We start from the raw sequence: 16,302 nt of genomic DNA, 5'->3' as shown, positions 1-16,302 counted from the left end.
CACACACTCTTGACCAATGTCACCTCCACTGCCCCTCACAATCCTTTCCCCAGGTGGCCGCCTCTCTTGATGCCCCAGCCCCCGCCCTCTCTCCCCACATGTCACGAATCCACAAATACCACAGGGTTTCAGAGAAGGGGATGTGGCCCCAGGAGCCAACCTGAGCCTTGTCTGCTGGAGAAGTCCTCCCCTGTGCCTCCATTTCCTCTCGGACTCCTTCCCTTAACTCCCTCTGTGTCGGGGCTCCAGTGCCCCATTTCCCTATCTGGCCTCTATCCCTGAACACCTCAGACCAGGTGGTCTGTGTCCCTCGGCCTTCTTTTCCGGGTCCTACTTCTGAACTCCCTTCTGAGGAGTGCCCCCGGCCTCAGTTTTCCCTTCCGAATCTATCTCAAAGCCCTACCTGGTTTCTACCCCCACGGATGCCTGTGACTGGGGAACCCCCATATCTCATTTCTCTCTCTGGGTTCTCTAACCTCAAGCTTCTTTTAGGTGGGACCCCATTCCTCAGTTTCCCCAACTGCAGACTTGGAGGAGGACTAGCTGGGGTCCCAGGAGCAAAGAGCTGGGAGACACACCCCCTTCTGTCAACCAGGCCTGACCCCGGGGCCCCTCCTGGGAGCCGGGCTCGCACGTCCGCTCCACAGCTCTGACGCACAAGGGCCTTATCAGCTCCCATCAAGTAGGCGGCAGCAGTGGCAGGAGGGAGCCCCCAACAGACCCTCAGTCTCTCTAGGCCCTTGGCCTTTCCCATGGCCCCTGCCCCGACCCAAGTGTGGGAAAGAAGTCCTTTCAGCCATTGCCAGCCCAGTTTGGCTTATACAGGGAAGCAGTCAAGGCTCAAATCCCAGCTGTGTGGCTTTGGGCAAGTGACTTTGCCTCTCTGGGCCTCAGTTTCCCCACTTATAAATGGAATTTCTAATAGGACCCATAGAAAGTGTTAAGCACAGGACCTGGCCCAGAATAAGCCTTTGATGACTTACAGTTGCTATCATTAATAATAGTAATACTCAAGGGCTCCTGGGGGGCTCAGTCAGCAGGGCAGTTGAGCGTTCAACTTCAACTCAGGTCAGTATCTCACTGTTCGTGGGTTCGAGCCCCACATCAGGCTCTGCGTTGGCAGCTCGGAGCCTGGAACCTGCTTCGGAGTCTGTCTCCCTCTATCTCTGCCCCTCCTCGGCTTGTGCTCGCTTTCTCTCTCTCAAAAATAAGCAAACAAAAAAAAAAAAGTCATACTCAAGAATTATCAGCTGAGGCCTTCTCAGAGTCGGGTTGGACACTGTCCTCAAACCTGATGAGGCTCCAGGAAGAGTCTGGGCCCTTTCTCTTAGCGAGGAGAGAGAGCACACCCCACCCAAGAGTCTCCATGGGCACGGATATCCCAGCATGCTCTGAAGAGAGCCTCTCTGAAGAAGGGAGCCAACAGCTGGGGAAACTGAGGCAGTGTGGCTGGATCCCCAGTGGGGGCTTAGTGACTCCTTCCCTCCCTTGCTCTGGGGCTCACCTTGGCCAGGGAACTTGGGGCAGGAGGCGTGGCCAAGAGATGTAGGAAGCAGGTATGAGTCAACTTCCTCTGCATGAGAGGCAAAAGGAGTCCCTAGAGGCGTGTCTCTCCCCCACCCCCATGGCCCTCGGTCAGGACTGCGAGATGGATGTCTGGTTTCTGGAGGGGCCTCCCCCTTGGCCTTCCAGCAGTTTCCAGGCCCCCCCTCTAGCCCCGCTGCCCCCCCCCCCACAGTTCCAGAATCTCATTCCAGAGGCTCTGAGAGAGTGTCCCAGAAAGAAGGAAACGGGCTTGTCCAGATGCCGCGTTCACACAGCGAGCGCTCCGCTTCTGGGTCAGGTGTGTGCTTATTTGGGGTAGCAGATGAGGATGAGGGGGAGCCCAAAACTGCTCTAAGCCACCCAGTGTTGGGGAGGAGCGAGCGTCATGAAGTCAAAGGCAGGATACGCCTCCCTGGGGACCTACAGTTGGGCTGTCAGGGCAGAGCTAAGCCCCAACCTCAACTTGGACGACGGCTCAGCGTCCAGATTTCTGCTCACCTTGGCCATGGAGGGGGGGAGGCATCCTAACAGGTTCCCCCCCCCCCCGCCCGCCCCAACAGCTGCATGGGGCTGGGCGGCTCCTGTTCAGAGCTCCCCTTGCCCAGGTGGGAAATGGAGACCCCCCAGAGGACCAGGTTCAAGGTCACGCAGCTGATATCCTTCCAAAGATCCCACACCTGTCCCAGGTGCTAACACCTCAGGGCCCCTTCCGGGCTCCAGGCCAAGCAGGAGGGGGACCCCTCCCGCCAGTCTGCTGATTCGGCAACTGCTGACTCAGCCCCAGAAGAAGCACAGCCAAGGACTGGTACTCCCCAAGGGTCCTCCAGCCCCATCCCACCGGGCTGGGGAAGGGGCTTCCGGGAGGGGGTGGCTCTCCAAGCAGCTTAGCATCCAGGGAGCTCCTAGCTGGGGAGCTCAGGGCTCTGGGTTAAGAGGACCCCAGTGTCCCCCAGGCCTGATCAGTGGGCCACCTGATGACTCTCTGCAAACCTAAACACCAGATGCACACAGAAGAATGCTGAGCCACCCAGCCCTCTGGGCCTCTTTCCCGGGTTTCTTTCGATAGGAGCCCACCCAGGCCCGGAGAAGCCCCACCTCCAGCACCTGCCTGGACTAAGGAAGAGCTTCCCCCGCCCCATCTCCTCCCCAGCTCCAAGAGAATCCGACCCTCCAGTCCCCCGTTTAGTACATCCCGGGAACAAAGACATCCCCCTTCCTGGGGGCCGGGTGGGCGTCTGCTAGGTCTGGGCGCCCCCTCCCACTAGGACGGCGATGGCCATGGGGCCTCTTGCCCCGTGAAGGCGGATCTGCCCCCACACTGTGTCTTAGACAAGAAGCCCCTCCCCACCTCACCGACCCTCCCCTGGCATGCGGAATGGGTGACCCCCGCCCCATCCCATGTCGGGTGCGCCCCTCAGCCGCGACCCGCCAGGGTACTCACACGTCCTTGGCAGGCAGCGCCCGGCCCTCCACCACGCGGACATTCAGGGAGCTGCTCTTGGCCATGGCGCCCGGCCCCAAACTTTACAGGCAGAAGGGTGCCACCCCCAGGCGCCGAAGCTGGACCGCGGAGGGGGCGTCTACATGTCACCAGCTGCGAGCCCGGCGCCCTGTCTCGGGGTCCCAGCGCCGCCTGTCCGAGACGCGGGTGGCTGGGCGGAAGGTTTCCGAAGGAGAAAGACGTGTCTGGGGAGGGGGCGCCCCTCGGACTCTACAGGTAGGAGCTGTGCGCCGAGGAGGCAGAGCGCGCAGGGGGCACCGGCGGCTCTCGCCTCGTCGTCTGGGGCTCCGGGTGGGCGGGCAGGGGGCGGAGGGGCAGCCCAGGGCCCTCCCCCCAATCCCGCCTCCCGCGTGTCCCCCGCCCGTCCCCGGGCCCCCTCGCGCGCCCTCTGGCGGAACCCCAGCCAAGTGCACCTGAGCGCACGGGCGGCGGAGACCCGGGCGCGCTGAGGCTGGGACTGCCAGGTGGGGGGCGACCCACGGCCACGGCGGGCGCGGCCGCTGGCTCGTGGTGAGTTGGCCTTGGGCTCAGCAGACACAGTAGGTCCCCTGCCTGCCCTCCCTCCAACACATCCGCACCTCCCTGGCCCTTCCTTGCCTACCATCCCGGCGCCACCTCCTGGATCGCACCTCCCCGTCCTGTCCGGGAGCAGTACCCGCGGTCGGCGCGAGGCGTCGCTAGAGTGGAAGTCGCACATTCCCGGGGGGAGGGGGGGTCCGTTCCGAGTCAAGGGAGGGGCCTCGAACATCCCCTTCCCAGTCGTTTAGTTTCCAATTAAACCCAGACTGTGCGAGCGGCAGCTCCGACGTCACGGGCTGGCACTGCGGGGGCGGCAGCCGCGGCCGGAGGGGGAGGGGAGGCCCAAAGACAACAACCGCGACAGCGGGGACAAGTCGTCCACAACGGTTTGAACACTCTCCTGGACGCCAGGCACCGTTCCAAGCGGTTTACAGGGATTCAATCGTCCTCGTCCTCATGATAAATCTACGCGCTAAGTACTGTTGCACTATTGCCTCATTTTGTGAACCAAGAAACAGGTCCCGGGGGATGAAGCAGCTCACGGAAGGTCCCAGTCAGTAACTGGGCTGCCTTCCTGGATTTGAACCCTGACTCAACCACTTGGTAGCTGTGGCCTTGAGCAAGTCACTTAACCTCTTTTGTGCCTTGGTTCCGTTTCCTCATCCGCTCCATAGGAATAACATAGCGCTTGGCTCACAGGGTCTTGAGAGAATTAGATGAAATAAAGCACGGGTGAAGGCCCAGATACACGTCCAGAAAAGGGCACAGAGGAAAGTGTTTGCTGTGATTGTTATTGTCCTCCGAGGCATACCTCCAGCATCGCCCCTTCCAGGAAGACTTCCAAGATGCCCTCCCACCCCAGACGGGGGCTTTCTTCTCCTTTTCTCTGCTCCTCAGCTTCTGGATGGTCCATTTTCAAGTTTTAAAGCTTGGAGTTTGAAACGCACATTTGAAACAACGTGACAGGAAGAGCTGGTCCCAGGGCAGAGCCCCACACACACTATTACTCCCGCCGCCTGAGTTTGTTTACCTGCCTAAGTGTTCTTGGAAGAGCTGGCACTGAGCCTGAGTGAGTCCCTTCGGGTGGCCTGGGGCTGGGCACCAATGGGAGGTCCCCCACTGAATGACTGTGGCGGCCAACGCCCAGACCGGCGGGACCAGGGGAGCCCTGGCAGGCCGCTGGAGTAGCCGGTCATCAGCCTCCCAAGCTCCGTCCTTGACTTCCCACCCAGCACTCCAGCCAAGCTGGCGAGGGATTCAGGTTTCTGTAGTTCTCTCCCCATCTGCTGAGTCCTCCAGCTTCCAAAGACGGGTCCTCACTTACCCCATCTGGGATATGGGTCTAGCTGGGCTTAGAAGTATGCAACATCCTTCAGCGAGGAATGAGAGGGGATCTAGGGTTGAATCCAGAATAGTGGTCGCCCCGGAGGAGTGTTAAACACCCACCCTTCCCCCTCTTGAGCCTTACCAGTCACACACACACACCTCCGACCCCGTCCTCACCAGGGGAAATTGGTGCTTGCTTTGTGACGGCTACTTTGGACAGGCTCTTTCCCGCCCCTGCCTAGGTGGGAGCTTTTGGCTAGTGCTTTTTCTTCTGAGACCCCTGGGACCTGGGGGCCCTAGTCCTGGGGCCACCTGGGATGCCAGCCAAACCGCCACCAGCTGCCCCGGCCAGTCTTCTGGAGCTGAGCAGGAAGTCACATTCCCAGACACCCCTCCCCAGGCCCCCAGGGGGGGGCATGAAGGCTACGGACTGTGCCCGCCAGGCCTCCAGGGAGCTAACTCTGTCACCTGTCCAGTAACCGGCATTGGGCCCTGAAACGTCTGGGGCTGTGGCCACTGACCTCAAACTTTCCTAATGGCCTGGCTACTTCCTGTTGTTTTGAGAAGCTTTGACTTGAAACTGGCAGAGGGTTTGAGGTCCCTCAGGGTAGCTCCTATCAAGGGACCAATGGGTGAAGGCGGCCGTGAGGAGTGTGTGACCTACCGGTGGCTACCCAGCTTGGTGGGGGAGGGGGGGTGGGCTCATGAGAACCCAAGCCTGGGCTGTCACGTGAGAGGGGGGTCTCACCTCTCAAGAGGCAGTGGGGGGCACCTGGCATCATTCCTGGCTTGAGAAATGGTTAGCCCCCTCCCTTTCCCCTTCCTCGAAGGCCATGATCATCTCCTTGCCCACTTGCTACGTAGTCTGGCATGGGATGCACGTCAGCGGTAAGAGATGCTGAGCTCAGGAGTCAAGAGCGGAGGTGTTAGCATCCGGCCAAACCAACCCGGACCGCATCCCCGGCACCTACACTTCTGAGCTCGGTGTTCGTGGTAGGTTGCGCTTTTGGTGCCTCAGTTGCCTCATCTGTACAGTGGAGATAATAATAGCACCCACCTCATAGCCTGAGTGTGAGGACGGGATGGAAACAAACAGCAGGTGTTTAGCTCAGCCTGGCATACAGCAAGAGCTCAGTAAGTGCCGTGACCATAACAGGACATCCTGTGCTGTGCACGGAGCCCCATGAGGTGGCTGAGCTCTGGGGCTGGATCCTGAGGATGTGGCCGTGGTGGAACAGCAGGCCCCACCCGAGTCTGGGGAGGGATGGAGCAGCCACACTTCAGTGCGGCTCCAAGTTGCTGAGCAGCAGGAATCTGGAAGTTTCCATCTCAGCCGAGAAATCTGATAAGAGAGATCCCAAGGTCAGGCTCCTGCACCCTGATGGCCCCACCGCCCAGAACTGGCGAGTCCCCCACCACTTGGTCTGAGAGGCCGAGCCTGGGGCCCAGGGAGAGCTCAGAGCAGGGCCTGGGCCTGGGCACTGGTGCCCGCTCCCCAGGGCTGACCTTGCCCTTGGCTTTCCCACTCCTTGTTCAGCAATGCCACATCGGGAACTTGAGACCGTCCACGGCGGGGGAACTTACAGTACGCAGATTGGCAAATGCCATGATGGGCAGAGGAGTTGGTTGAACCCCACACCCCTGGGCGCCAGATTCCTGGACCCCACAGCCTAGACTCCACGCCCGGACTCAACACGCTTAAGATTTCACTCAGATCCCCTCCCCCCACGCCCACACTGCCCCCGCCCTCTCTGTTCCTTCCATCAGAAAAGCCCGGACACTCCGTTTCTCACCTGTTTCCTTGTTTCGGTCCTACGGGATACAACTGAATAAAGGTTAGCAGGGTTGGGGTGAACAAGGTACGGACAATGTCATGGAGGACGACAATGCTGTTAAAAAGGATGTTCTTGAAGACAGGAAAGAGGCTGAAAAAGGTAACATAAGGAATGAGGGAAACCCAGTAAACACGGCCATTGACACAGCGTCAGCTTGATGCCACAAAGTATTATATGTATGTGTATAATATTGCTTTTACTTCACAGATCCCTACTGAGTGCCTGGCGTGTCCTGGGCAGTGGGGTACGGGCAGTGGGGTATGGCCCTGCTCTCCTGGGGTTCAGTGGAGTGGGGAACGGACAGAAGCAGCAGGCAGCTGATGCATACACTCCTGGGAGGAGGTAGGAAGTGATACACCGCCGATAAAGCACGCGTCACAGTGGGGCAGAAGCTAGAGGGCTTTCCTAGACACAGTCACACGGACTCCTTTTATAATCAGAAAATGAATGCGTGCTCCCTCCGGCTTCTGGAGGTGCTGCTGTCCTTTGTAGCTAGCGCACGGCCTCCGGGAAGTCCTGGAGGATGGCTGGGAAGGCAGCCATGACCGCCCCCCTCCCCCCACCCCACCCCTGCCTGTTGGCACCATTCTGTGACCTTGGTCTCTTGTTCCACTGTTTTGTGGTATTTTATACGCTCATCTTATCTCTTAAATGTCAGGGACAATGTCTGATTCATGCCGAGCCTCCCACACCGCTTGGCACGTTAAGAAAGACTCAAAACGCACTCTCTGGGTGCCACAGAGTTCCGTTCCCCTCCAGGGCGGGAATCTGGCCTCCCTCTCGCCCTGATAACAGCCGCATTATCTCTTACTTCCTCTCTCCCCTCGGTGCCTGGGATGGCAGCTTCATCACCGCCAGTGGGCCCCTTCTCTGATACACCTCCGCCCCCCAAGCCAGGGACGGACCCCTCCTCTGGCTCCACAGCCCTGTCTCCAGACCTCAGTTTCCCCTCCTGGGAAGAGGAACCATCCGGTCTGAGGCCAAGGGCTGGGGGCAGGGCGGACCAGCCCCGGGGCCAGGTTGGGTGGGGGTGAGGAGTGTGCGCTTTGTCTCGGGAACACAAAGCCCCGTTTGTGATCGCCGGGCACGATTCTGGGCAGAGTGCCACGTGGGACAGGAGGCAGCGGTGGGAGGAGTGGGCAGGGTTTCCAAAAACCCCTCCTGTGGGCTGGCTGCCGAGGAAGCAGCAAGCCCCTCCTCCCACAGCCTGAAACGCGGTGTCCCGCTGCCAGTCCGGGGCCCTGCTTCCTCCTTCCTCAGCCCTTCTCCCCAAGGTGGTCCCCCCCCACCCCTGCCTTGGAACGGAGAAGTAGGAAGGGGGAAGCTATCGAAGCATGAGATTTGGGGGCGGGGAGAGTGGATATTTCCAGAGCGATGACTGTGGCCGAGGGCAAGGCCAGCTGAGGAGCCGTGTTCTCCTGTCACTCACCAGCCCCACCCGGCCCGTCTCCCAGGCTGTGGGGACAGAGATGAGGGGGGAGCAGGGGTTGGGACCTCAGCCTCCTCTTCCAGGAGGAGCTGGAGAAACACCCCATTTAAAGCAGAAGTGCAAAGGCCTGGGGCCTAGGTGGGTTTAGCCTCAGAGCTAGACCCATAGCTCCAGCCTTGTGAGGTCAGGCTGCTTGTGTGGGGGCCGCCTCCTCTCTGCGGGGCCGTGAGCAGCGCCAAGGCAGGGGTGGGTTCCCTCTATAAAAACAAAACCAAGGCCCATCACTTCTCAGCTCCTGTCCTCAAAGGGTCACGTAAGCCCCCTGGGCCTCTGTCCCCTCATCTGTTACTGGTCAGAGGTCTGGCCCTGACTTGGCCCTCTCCAGTCCCGACCTATCCCATCATCCTCGAATTCTGCACACCAACAGACAGACCTTCGTTCTCTTCCAGGAGGGGCCCACGTCCTGCTGCCTCAGGGCCTTTGCACATGCCATTCCATCAACGTGGAATACTTTTCTTTCTTCTCACCCTCCTTATCTTTCCATCTGGGCTCACATGGTACTTCCTCAAAGAGGCTTCCCAACCTGCTCCTTACACCCTAGGCTTCTTCCTCTAGTCCTACTGGACATAACGAAATATCTGCAGAGGCATTTGATCCATGTGGTTCCCCATGGGCCTACATGTCCCCTGAGGGCAGGATTCGCCTTATCCACTATTGTATCTTCACACAGTGCCTGGTACAGAGTAGGTGCTCAATAAACATTTGCCCTCCTCACCCCAAAACACCCCCTCTAAAGGAATAGAGATTAAAAAGGGAAGGACAGTCCCATTCCAGAGAGTTCCAGCTCGCCTTTCCTGACAGCCAGCTCTCCACATTCCACACTTGTCTAGAGCCTTCCACAATCCTGTGAGCCAGTCTCTTACAGTAAGTCTCTTCTTGTAATGCGATATCGCCTCCTCGTTCTGTCTCTGGTTGAACTCTGACTGATACTCTAAAATGAAATACTCTGAAGTTGGCACCAGTTTCATGGAGTACTAGAGCGTTTTTATAATCGCAAGTTTAAATGTGCAATATGATGCGATTAACTCAAGTAATTATGGTATAGTCAGTGGATGGGTTTTTAAGTTATATACATGAAATTTTGGGAACTTTGTGGTAGGGTCCCCTCTCTAAGGAGAGAAAAACAAAACAGAGAGAAAACTTCAGGGTAACCTGGCTATGTGCCTTCATGACAACATCCCTCATGATCTTGTAAACCAAGACTACTTAATCAGAAAAAAAAATAATAAAAAAATAAAAATAAAAAAAATAAAAATAAAAAGGGAAGGACACCTAGCAGCTTCAACATGAGGACATCCTCCAAACAGAAAAGGAAGGGAATGAGCCTGCAGAGGAAACGATCCAAGAAAGGCTCAACTGTATCCAGAGTGCCGTGGTTAAGAGGGGGCTCCACATTCAGATGGTCAAGTCCAAGTCCCAGCTTGGGCTTGACACATCACATAAAGGAAAAAGCAGCAAATCAGATCATCAACATTTAAAACTTTTCTTTGCAAAAGATCATGTGATGGGCCTGAAAAGACAAAGTATCATCTGGGAGAAAATACCCAACAGAGAACTCTCTGGAACATCTAGACATGTATCTAGAATGTATAAAGAGGTTCCCCCCAAAGCCAACGGCTAAAAACCATTCATTAGAACACAGGCAACAGCTGTGGAACAGATATTTTGCCGAGGAAGGTGTACAACGGCAAATAAGTGTGCAGGAAGGTCATGTTCATCGTCATTACAGCAGGAGAGAGACGCAAAGACCACAGGAGACATCCCCGCACCTGTCAGCATGGCTAACGCCAAAATGGTGATGATAGTGAGGATGCAGGGGGAAAAAAACCCCACACAAACTGGATCATTTGTGTGTTGACGGTAGGAATATGGTACGGCCACTCTGGAGAAGACTATGGCGATTTCCTTAACAAGTGTGCCCACGGGCACCTATCCCAGAGGAAGGAGAGCTTACACATTCACACGGAAACCAGGACATGAATCCCCACGGTGGCTTTATTCAGGAGAGCCCCAAACTGCAACTAACCCAAAAGTCCTTCCACCCGAATGGCTAAACAATGGTGCCACGTCCATCCCATGGCACGCTACCCAGCCGTCAGAAGGAACAAACGCGGACGCATGTTGCAAGTAGGGTGGTCTCAAGGGAATGAAGTGGAGTGAAAAACCCAGCCTCAGAGGTCACGTCCTCTACCCTTCTACTTATATAACGTCCTTGCCCTGACAAAGCTCTACGGATGGAGAAGAGATAAGTCGTCGCCAGGGGGTTAGGGAGGGAGGACGGAGGGAGGCGGCCATGGCTACCAGAGGGTAGCATGGAGGATCCCAGCGAGGAACGTTCTGTGGCCTGACGGTGGCCATCCCAGGAGTGCACGTGTGATAACTCGGCATGGAAGTAAATACGCACACGCGAAAGAGAGCGTCTGAAACTGTGAAATCTGAATATGGCTGGTGGATTCTATCAATGCCAATTTCTTGCTTGTGATCCAAGGTGCAAGGTGGAACCATTGGAGGAAACTGGGCGGAGGGATGTGTTCACTTCTTCAATCGCGCGCACATCTGCACGGCTCTCTCCATAAAAAAGTCATCCGGGGGTTACACATCTATGGGAATGACCTGGAAAATGCCCAGCAATACCGGCGGCTGGCAATCAGACCTCTCCTGCACTGCTGGTGTCAGTATACAAATGGCATGTCCACGGGACGTCTGGGTGCCTCGGTCAGTTACACGTCTGACTCTTGGTTTCAGCGTAGGTCATGAATTCACGGTTCGTGAGTTCAAGCCTTGTGTCAGGCTCTGCACTGCCAGTGAAGAACTTGCTTGGGATTCTCTCTCTCTCCCTTTCTCTGCCCCTCCCCTACTCTCTCAAAATAAATAAACTTAAACACAGCAACTTATTTTTTTTTGAAAATGGTACAGCCACTTTGGAAAAAACAGTTTGCAGTTTTCTATACAGTTAGACATATACTTACCATATGACTCAGCAATCCTGCTCCCACATATTTATACAGAGCAGAATGAAAGCTTATGTTCACACAAAAATCTGTCCGTGAAGACAGGCTCTATTTGTCATTGCCCAGAACCAGAAATGACCCAGCAGGAGGCTGAATAAACATACCACGGTATACAATCAAATACTACTCAGCAGCGAAAAAGAAAGAACTAGGGATACACCCATCAACATGAATGAATCTCAAACGGACATGTCTGCGTTAACGAAGCCAGACTCAAAAGGGTACAAAGTATCGAAATCCATTTCTGACATTCTGGAAAAGGCAAAACTCTCAGGACAGAGAACAGGTCAGTGGTTGCCAGGGGCTGGGGTGGGGACAAGGGTTACTTAGGAAGAAGCCAGGGGACTTTTGGGTGGGGATGGAAACATGTACCTTGACTGTAGCGGTGATGACACATGACTTTATGCATTTGCCAAAACCCATAGAACCGTCGTAAAAAAAAAAAAAAAAGATGAATCTTACATTATGGAAATTATGCCTCAATATTTTTAAACCAAGAAAAAATTAGGTCGTGTATAACTTCACATCAATGTATGCAGAAAGATATACGTGCAATTTAATGCAAAACGTTATTTTAGCTCCTTTCTAAAAATATTCTCTTGGGGCTCCTGGGTGGCTCAGTCCGTTAAGCATCTGACTTTGACTTCGGCTCAGGTCATGATCTCGTGGTTTGTGAGTTCGAGCCCCATGGGGGGCTTTGTGCTGACAGCTCAGAGCCTGGAGCCCGCTTCTGATTCTGTCTCCTCCCATCTTTCTCTGCCCCTCTCCCAATCATGCTCTGTGTCTCTATCTCAAATATAAACATTTAAAAAAAATAATAATAAAAATAAATAAAAATATGCTCTAACAAGATGCTTAGGAGTTGCTTTAAGTGATGTAGGCATTATAAGTACAGTTTTTCCTAATTGTGTTCTTCTACAATAAGAAAATGCATTTGCTTACATGAAAAAAATGATTTAAAACAGAACAATAAAACGAGCGAAAGCAAAGACAATGAGATTCCAGCGCTGTGTTATTTCCGGCAGGAGGACCCATGGGCATTTGCAATATTACTCGGGGCACTTTTCCCTAATATCATCCCCTGGAGTGCTGTTTTAAGGATTAAATTAGATACTGTATAGAGAGCGCTTAGCACAGAGCCTGAACAACAGTAATCGCTCAAGGTATGTTAGCTCTCCTCATCCTCCAAATCTGGATCATGGGTCCCTTCCCATCTGGTGTCCCCTGGGTGGGACTGGTGTCCCTAACCACACCGGGGGCTCCAGGAGACTGGGCTAGGGTAGCCCGTCCCCAGCAAAGGGAGGTGACCCTTAAAGGGATGGCACACAGCAGGCCTTCAGCACCTTGCCAGGGAGTGAATGACCCTGCCCAGGACCTGGCAAACAGTGGGTGCCCAATAATTACTCTTTTGAACGGACGACTAACCACTGCAACCATGATAGAGGCGTCCCCTCCCACCGGGCCAGGAGGAGGTTTGAACAGACATGCGGCACCACATGGGTACATTTTGGGCTAAGGACGCACCTCCTCTTCACTAAGCCCCACTTTAGTTTGGGGCTTAAAGCCGTCTCTGGAGTGGTCAGAGGCTGCCCCGGCCCTCTCCCTCCCAGGATGGATTCCGGCCTCCTCGGGCTGGCCATGGAATGTTGTGCGGCCGGTTGCCCCGGCAACCAAAGCCTGCTAGGTGGCTGCCTTCTGGAGCGCAGAGCCCGCTGCCACACGGCCCTCCCTCAGAAACCCCCAGGGCCCCCTGGACTAGTGCAAGACTCCATCCATGGAGAGAAAGCCCAGAGTAATTGCGGGGACAACGGCGGCATCCTGGGAGGAGTATTTCAGAGCAGCCCTGCAAGAGAAACTGCGAGCGTGAGTGCCTTGGGCTGACGGGGGGGGGCGGGGGGGCGCGGAAGGGAAGGAGGGCAGAGGCGGGTAGGGTGACCCATGCCTTCCTCTTGCCTCTGGCACCTGGCTTCCTTGGGCAGTTCCTGCTGGGGTCTTACTGTCCCCACTTCACAGAGGAAGAAACTCAGGCTCAGAGCAAACCGGTAGGGCAGAGCTGGGTTCACAGCCCGGTCTCTCCTCTGCTCCTGATCCGGCCCCTGGCCGCCATCCAGCTGCGATGATTTATTAAATCTTTTGAACTGAGACGGGAAGGAGTCTGTGAGCAAGAGCTCCCCTCTCCTTGCGAACTCTACACTTTAAAGGAAGTGCAAGAAGCAGGTGCCTGCTTTGTGCTCGGCAGTGACCGAGGGGCCCAAGCTCAGTGTCCGCCTGAGTCAGTGCTCCGGCACATTCTGTTCCAGCATCTCTTCTGCTTTCTACGCAGCCCTGCACCCCCAACCCCAGAGGCTCTGGATGCCAGCCTCCTCCTGGAGCCCCCGCAGGGAGGTCCAACAGCCTTCCAAACACAGCGTGGCCGCAGGCAGGAGCGGATCTCCCCTGTGCCCCATCCAGACTTCCACCAGCATCCCCTTCCGGCTCGGAGGTCACCTTTCTCTCCTTTCCCGCCCCCCATCACTGGATCAGCTCTGCTCGCACACTGTAGCCAGAACCTACCCACCCCCCCCTACAGCCACCTGACCACAGCCACACTATCTCTGTGTTAGCCCGGAACCCTGTCACCAGTCTCCCGGCGGCTGCCCGCCTCTCTTACGGCCCTCGCCCCCCAGCAGCAGCCTCAAGCTCCTCCGCAAACCAAGGTCCTTCTCTCGGGGTCTCAGCCCTGGCTGTTCTCTGCAGGTGCCACATGCCCACTTGCCCTTGCCCTTCAGGTCTCTGCCCAGAGGGCCTCAGAGTCTCCTCCGAGAGACTTTTTAAACTCCCTGTTGAAAGATTTCCTTTTGGGGCGCTTAGGTGGCTCAGTCGGTTAAATCTCCTACTCTTGATTTCGGCTCGGGTTCATAATATGGAGCCCCGTGTCAGGCTCTGCACTGACAGCTCAGAGCCCACTTTGGATTCTCCCTCTCTCTCCCCTTCCCTGACTTGTATGCGTGCTCTCTCTCTCTCTCTCTCAAAATAAGTAAATAAACTTAAAAAAAAGATTCTTCCTCCTTCTGCCCCTCCACCACTTGTGTGCTCACTTTCTCTCTTTCAAAACAAAAAGGTGGGGGGGGGGCGCCTGGGTGGCTCAGTTGGTTAGACAACTACCTTTGGCTCAGGTCATGATCTCATGGTTTGTGGGTTCGGGGCCCGCATCAGGCTCTGTGCTGTCAGCTTGGAGCCCGCTTCTGATCCTCTGCCCCTCCCCTCTCATTTGCTCTCCATCTCTTTCTATCTCAAAAATAAATAAATAATAAAAATAAAAAATATAAATAATAAATTTTTAAAAAGAAAGATTTCCTTTTGTCTGCTTAACTTTTCCTCTGAGCACCTACCACAGCCTAGCATTATTCGTTATTTGTTAGGTTTGTTTTCCGTGGCCCCCTAGCAGACTGGCAGCTTCTGGAAGGTTGGGAGTTTGGTCTGCCTTGCTCGCACCTGCACTGCTCAGTGCCTGGATAGGTGTCTGGCCCAGAGCACGTGCTCGGTAGTTTACTGAAGGAATGAACAGCTAGTATGTGGCTCATGGGGGTGTTTGGGCACCAGTGGGGAGCTGGAGGGCCCCAAATTTTGCCTCCTTCATCAGCACCTCCTCTCCTCCAGGAAGTTCCCAGAGCAAAGTGTGGACCACTTCCCACCAGTGCTGCATCTCCTGGAGAAGAGGCAGGAGCTGGTAGATGTGGACCGGCGCCTGCAGGTCCAGAAGGAGGTAAGCCTCCACTGCTGCCCCTGAGCCGTTTTGGGACCCTAGCCCCCGCCCTCCCCTCCAAAATGACAGTGAGAAGGGGTTAGGAAGTGACGGAGCCAACTTCTGAGCTACGGGGTCTGAGACGACTCATTGCACCCCTCTGAGCCTTGGTTTCCTCATCTGTCAAATGGGGATCAGATGAGATCGGTTGGTGCAAATAAGTGTGCACTGAGCACCTGATGTGTGCACAACATTGCACTGGAACCTAGAAGCCTCACCTCACTCCCTGCCCTCATGGGGCTCACAGTCTAGAGAAGGACACAGACAAGTGTCCAGGTGGTGACCGCTATCAGGTGGGGAAGCACTGAGGAGACCCTGTGGGAGCCCAGAGGAAGCCTCTATCTCCACAAAGGGGTGGTCCAGGAGGGCTTCCTGGAGGAAGTGATGTCTTGGGGATTGGGAAAGGGCAGTCAGCTTATCCAGTAAACGAGGGAGGGGGTGAGGAAGGAGAGAAGGGGAGAGGGAGGAGCACATAAAAAAACTGGAAGGCAAGGACAAAACACCTGTGGATGAACGTCTGGAAGACAGAGTGTCAGAGGAAGGGGGGAAGATGAGACCAGAAGGACTGACAGGGAGACCGGCGTGCAGGGGCTGCAGAAGGGCATTTAGGCTCCAGCACCGGCAGTGGGAGCCATGGGTGGATTTGAGCAGGGCTGTGCCGACAGGATCAGAAACAATAGAAAGTGGGAACCTGCAAGCGCTGGAAAATTTGAACCCAAACACACAGACACCCACTCCTCACCGGCCCAGGTGTTCCAGACCGCGAGGGCGGCGCTGAAACAGCGCTGGGAGCAGCTGGAACAGAAGGAGCAGGCGCTAAAGCGGTCCTTTGTCCGCTTTGACAAGTTCTTGCAGGTAGGTGGAGCCTGCTGGGGGCCAGTGGGCCGCAGTCTCTGTCCTGCAGGGGCAGACTTGCGCGTGAATCGTAAGTGTGCAAATATAGGCGGTTGTAGTAGGACGTACACACGCACCTCCTGGCGTATTCAAGTTCTCAAACAGCGTGGGGGAGAAGTGTGGGGCCGAAATCAGAGACGCTGGTTAAATCTGCCCACGGGCCATCTGTCTGCTGCCTACGCCCCGGGGGCTCAAGTGCTGGGGCGGGTGGAGGCAGGCCCCCCAAGTCCCGGGGGCCGTCGCCTCCCCTCCGTCCTGCTCCCCAGGACACCGAGGCCCGGCGCGGCCGCGCCCTGCAGAGGGCGGCCGAGGAGCGGCTCCAGGCGGACCGCCGGGAGGCGGAGGTGCTAGGGCTCCGCGCCCAGCTCGAGGAGCTGCAGCGGGAGCGCGCGCGCCTG

The 16,302-nt window shown here is 56.1% G+C and overlaps 2 protein-coding genes and 1 long non-coding RNA gene across 3 annotated transcripts in view; 2 read left to right on the top strand and 1 right to left on the bottom strand.

Moving 5' to 3' along the window:
• Positions 1-3,322, bottom strand: part of RASAL1 (RAS protein activator like 1) — a 28,967-nt gene extending 25,645 nt beyond the window's left edge. Inside the window, exon 1 of the mRNA XM_029921621.1 lies at positions 2,987-3,322. Coding sequence (XP_029777481.1) covers positions 2,987-3,051 — 65 coding nt within the window. The 5' untranslated portion in view covers positions 3,052-3,322. The remainder of the gene's footprint in view (positions 1-2,986) is intronic.
• A 1,260-nt stretch (positions 3,323-4,582) lies between these two features.
• Positions 4,583-6,750, top strand: LOC115277526. Its single transcript, XR_003902395.1, has 3 exons — positions 4,583-4,634; positions 5,722-5,884; positions 6,429-6,750. It is a non-coding gene; the product is annotated as an uncharacterized LOC115277526 (long non-coding RNA).
• A 6,153-nt stretch (positions 6,751-12,903) lies between these two features.
• Positions 12,904-16,302, top strand: part of CFAP73 (cilia and flagella associated protein 73) — a 7,731-nt gene continuing 4,332 nt past the window's right edge. The window contains 4 exon segments of the mRNA XM_029921910.1: positions 12,904-13,089; positions 14,866-14,971; positions 15,761-15,865; positions 16,171-16,301. Of these exon segments, the coding sequence (XP_029777770.1) occupies positions 13,001-13,089; positions 14,866-14,971; positions 15,761-15,865; positions 16,171-16,301 (431 nt within the window). The 5' untranslated portion in view covers positions 12,904-13,000.

Source organism: Suricata suricatta, chromosome 14 (assembly GCF_006229205.1).
Source record: "Suricata suricatta isolate VVHF042 chromosome 14, meerkat_22Aug2017_6uvM2_HiC, whole genome shotgun sequence".
Lineage (NCBI taxonomy): Eukaryota > Metazoa > Chordata > Mammalia > Carnivora > Herpestidae > Suricata > Suricata suricatta.
The sequence above is the reverse complement of the archived record's forward strand: the minus strand, read 5'-3'. Positions and strand labels throughout refer to the sequence as shown.